Source organism: Silene latifolia, chromosome 9 (assembly GCF_048544455.1).
Source record: "Silene latifolia isolate original U9 population chromosome 9, ASM4854445v1, whole genome shotgun sequence".
Taxonomy (NCBI): domain Eukaryota; kingdom Viridiplantae; phylum Streptophyta; class Magnoliopsida; order Caryophyllales; family Caryophyllaceae; genus Silene; species Silene latifolia.
In genome coordinates, this window is record NC_133534.1 from 190377215 (window position 1) to 190381395 (window position 4181).

A 4181-nucleotide genomic window follows, 5' to 3' on the forward strand; every position below is an offset into this window, starting at 1 on the left:
ACCTCTGCAGAACATCACTAAGTCATCTGCAAAACAGAGATGACTTAGCTGCACTTTTTTACAAAGGGGGTGGTATCTAAAATCAGTCCTCTTCTGAACCCACAGTAAAATCCTACTAAGAGAGTCCAAGCATATAGTAAAGAGAAGAGGGGAAAGAGGATCCCCTTGTCTAAGTCCTCGTTTCCCATGAAAATACCCAAAAACATTCCCATTTAAAGTCATAGAATAGGTGGGAGTACTCACACATTGCATAATGAGCTCCAACCAGTGACTAGGGAAGTTAAGAGCACTCAACATTTGTCTAAAGAAATCCTATTCAACAGAGTCATATGCCTTTTGTAGATCAATCTTCATCATTATCCTTGGTGAACATGCTTTCCTTCTATACAATCTTATTAAATCTTGACAAATAAGCACATTTCCAACAATGTCCCTACCATTTATAAAGTCGCTTTGATATGGGCTAATTATATTTGGTAGAATAGAACTCAATCTGTTGCAAATAACTTTTGTAACACATTTATAAATAGTGCTGCAACAAGCAATTGGCCGAAATTGAGTAACATGCTCAGGAACATCCACCTTAGGTATCAAAGTGAGGACAGTTGCATTACAAGCTTTAAGAAGTTTCCCAGAACTAAAAACATTCTTTACAGCAGCAATAACATCCTTCCCAATGATGGACCAGGCATCTTTGAAAAATTGACTACTATAACCATCTGGTCTAGGAGCCTTGGTACCAGGAATGGAGAATAAAGCAGTGTCTTAATTTCATCTTCAGTGACAGGAGCTTGTAAGATGTCTTGATGCTCACTAGTTAGGCAAGCCCCTTGCCTGACAACATCCATATTAACAGGTACTACAGGTTTAGAAGTGCCTAAAAGAGTGACATAATACTCTTCAAAAGCACCCTGAATCTCAGTCTGGTGGGTACACAACACTCCATGTATATTCTTAATCTAGTAAACTCTATTCTTCATTCTTCTATGCTTAATACTAGCATAAAAGAATGCAGAGTTAGAGTCACCCCCATCCATTTTTCTTTTACCTTTTGCTGAAGGTATTGGGCACAAGCAGACTTTAGCAACTTAAGTTCCTGAGCACACGCATTTTCAGCAGTACAAAGTTCCTGATTCAGAGGATCAAGTCTAAGTTGTTTCTGGAACCCCTCAAGAGCAACTTCAGTCACATGAGTGATATTCTGAATGTCACTAAAATTATGGCTATCCAGCTGCTTTAGACTATATTCAAGGATTTTAGTTTCTGAGTGACCTGAAACATAGGGTTACCCTTAACAGGTTTCTTCCAATGAGTCTCAACCACCCTATGAAAATCATCCGCCAGAGACCACATATTGAAGTACTTGAAAGGACTACCCTTCCTATCTCTCTCTTCCTGGAAGGAGATAAGACAGGGACAGTGATCAAACAGACCTTCAGGGAGAAAGTTGGCATAACAGTCAGGGAAGTCATTCAACCATTCAGCATTTATCAATACTCTATCAATTTTACTATAGAATTTGGAACCATTCTCATGTTTGTTATTCCATGTAAAAAAAGCTCCAATAGACTTCAATTCAGTTAAATCACAATTAGCTGCCATCTGCTTCATAGGGAGAACATTATGCCATTGCACCTCAGCTCCACCTATTCTCTCATTCATATCCATGAGAATATTAAAGTCCCCACACACCATCCACCTACTGTCAACCCCTTTCCCAATTGAAACTAAGGACTTCCAAAGACTCTCCCTCTCCTTATCCTTATTAAAGCCATAGACAAGGGTGTACAAGAATTGACAGCTCCTAATTTTATCAAAATCAATAGCATGAATTAATTGAGCTGTAACAGTCTGCACATTAACCACAACCTGAGAAGGCTGCCATATTTACCATATCCTACCCCCTTTGTGATAACTACTATTAGTACAAATAGCCCAAGAATCACAAACTACATTTTTAGCTTTTATCCAATTACTACCTCTTATTTTTGTTTCTAAAAGTCCAAAAAGCCCTATGTTATTCTGGTTGAGAAACCTCTTTATTTCTAATTATTTATTCATACTATTCATTTCCCTTATGTTCCAGAAACCCAACTTAACCATTTTCTGCTTGAATCTTTCTCAATCCATGTTTTCCAGCACACACACTCCTAGATATAATCATATTTAAAGAGTCCATAAAAGTCATTCCAGGAACTGAAGGTTGCCTACTCTCAGGTGCCTCCTGTCTCATCATCCTAGTCAAAATCCTTCTAGGGAATGAGCTCATCTCAAACTGTTTTGGCACAGGTACAACAGGTGTAACAATTGGAGTCACAACAGGCTGGACCACAGGTGTACTCACATTCACAGGTGGTATCACCTGTGCTCTTGGAGTGCCAACAGGTTTGGGGGGGGGGGGGGATTCGCACTGCAGGTTTCACAGTTTGAGTTCTAGTTTTCCAGACCTTCCTCTGGAGTTTTTTACCTTCACCCTTCCAGTAATGTACTGCAACATGTCCCATACCTTTACATTGAACACAAGAAACAGGCGGCCAGTCATAATCTACTCGCAACTTATGTAACAATCCCAGTTCATCAACAAAACTTAATTCCTTAGGGAAATTTTGCCCAATTTGGACCTCAACCAGAATTCTAGCATACCCAAAGAAACTACGCTTAGAAGTTGCTTCATCACATTTGATGAACTTACCAAATTCTCCACTCAATTTCTTCAGGCATTCTTTACCCCAGAATTTGATCTCCAAACCGTACAGCTTCATCCAAACAGAAACCTGTTTCACATCATGCTTGATAAGGGCTACATCTGGACTCCATTCCTTAATGATAACAAGTTTGCTATCAAAAAGTAGATGTCCAGTATTCAGTACCTGCTGTTGTTGCTCCTTGGTTTTAAAACGCACTATGAAAATCCCATTAGGCAAGAACGACACCTTATCAACTCCATGAGACTGCCAAACCCTTTTGACAAACCCTGAAACCACAGAACTGGGTGGATTCGCCCCTAACATATAGCAGAAAACAGAAGTGGACCAGTACCGTATCTCACATTCAATATCCTCCTTACTGAGTTGTAACAGAGGTCGAGCAGAGTCCTCCACAGTCATGGATTCCTCATCCTCACCTCAATCAATTTCTTCCTCAATAGGCTCCAAATCCACCTCAAATCGCAAAGGCAAAACCCGGAGTGCAGGTTTCCCTCCCGATTTTGGTGAATTTGACGTAGAATTATTGTTATTATTCATATAAGTATTAGCAGCTTTAATCGCTGACGTTTTGTGAATATTTTGATTACTATTACTATTTTGATGATTATTTTTTTGTTTGAGATTGTTGGTTTGTGTCTTATTCCTCGCCATTGCTGAAGGTGGAAGAAATCAGTTAGAATCTTTCCTTCTCTCTAGATTCTCTCTCATCTCTTTTTTGTAATTCTTGATGCTATTATTATTATTATTATTATTATTATTATTATTATTATTATTATTATTATTATTATTATTATTATTATTATTATTATTATTATTATTATTATTATTATTATTATTATTATTATTATTATTATTATTATTATTATTATTATTATTATTATTATTATTTATTAGTATTATTATTATTTACTATTATTATTATTATTATTATTATTACTATTTTTATTTTTTTATTTTTTTATTTTTTTTATTTTTTATTTTTATTATAGGATGCGAGCAGCTTTCATTAAAAGAAAAATAAAAGTTTACATGAAATTGGTAGGGAGCCGAGAGACAATCTGGTCTCCAATACCCCTAGCAACAGCAGAGCTAAGTCTAGTAAAAATGTAAGCGGCCACCCGAGTCCCCGCATCCTGAGATACCGAGAATTTCTGGATCCGCTTGAGCAAGGCAACAGCATCCGAACCCATCTCCCCAAATGAAGAGAAAGAGAAGGGAAGGAAACCATAACCCGCTGCCGCGCAAAAATCCCCGAACTTAGCACACTTACGCTAAGCAACATCAACGACAACCCGGCCAGGCACAAAATCCGTCATTCCAGTCTGAGTCAAAGGAGAAGACCCTGTAAAGTCAACATACACATCACGCCCTCTGTCCCAAGAATAAAGCAGCAAATCCGCAGGACGAAGAGAGCCATCATGCCCGTCAACCAACCCGATATCAACCTCCTTTCCCGCAGAAATACAAGATCTA

General features: G+C 38.0%; 1 protein-coding gene across 1 annotated transcript; it reads right to left on the reverse strand.

Annotated features, from left to right (window-relative positions):
* Positions 1-312: 312 nt before the first annotated feature.
* Positions 313-3107, reverse strand: LOC141602034 (uncharacterized). Its single transcript, XM_074422342.1, has 7 exons — positions 2412-3107; positions 2101-2323; positions 1892-1994; positions 1434-1804; positions 1049-1272; positions 741-923; positions 313-669 (listed from the first exon to the last, which is right to left on the reverse strand). Exons 1-7 carry the CDS (start codon positions 3105-3107, stop codon positions 313-315), a joined length of 2157 nt encoding a protein of 718 aa, XP_074278443.1.
* Positions 3108-4181: the final 1074 nt, after the last annotated feature.

Bases quoted from the DNA above. Each gene is read 5' to 3' on its own strand.
- LOC141602034 (XM_074422342.1), bottom strand. From the start codon at position 3,107: ATGACTGTGGAGGACTCTGCTCGACCTCTGTTACAACTCAGTAAGGAG. The intron at 2,324-2,411 runs GTGCGAATCCCC...CCTGTGGTCCAG, and splicing joins CTCAAACTGTGAAACCTGCA to CCTGTTGTGACTCCAATTGT. The intron at 1,273-1,433 runs GTCTGTTTGATC...CCTATGTTTCAG, and splicing joins TGCCAACTTTCTCCCTGAAG to GTCACTCAGAAACTAAAATC.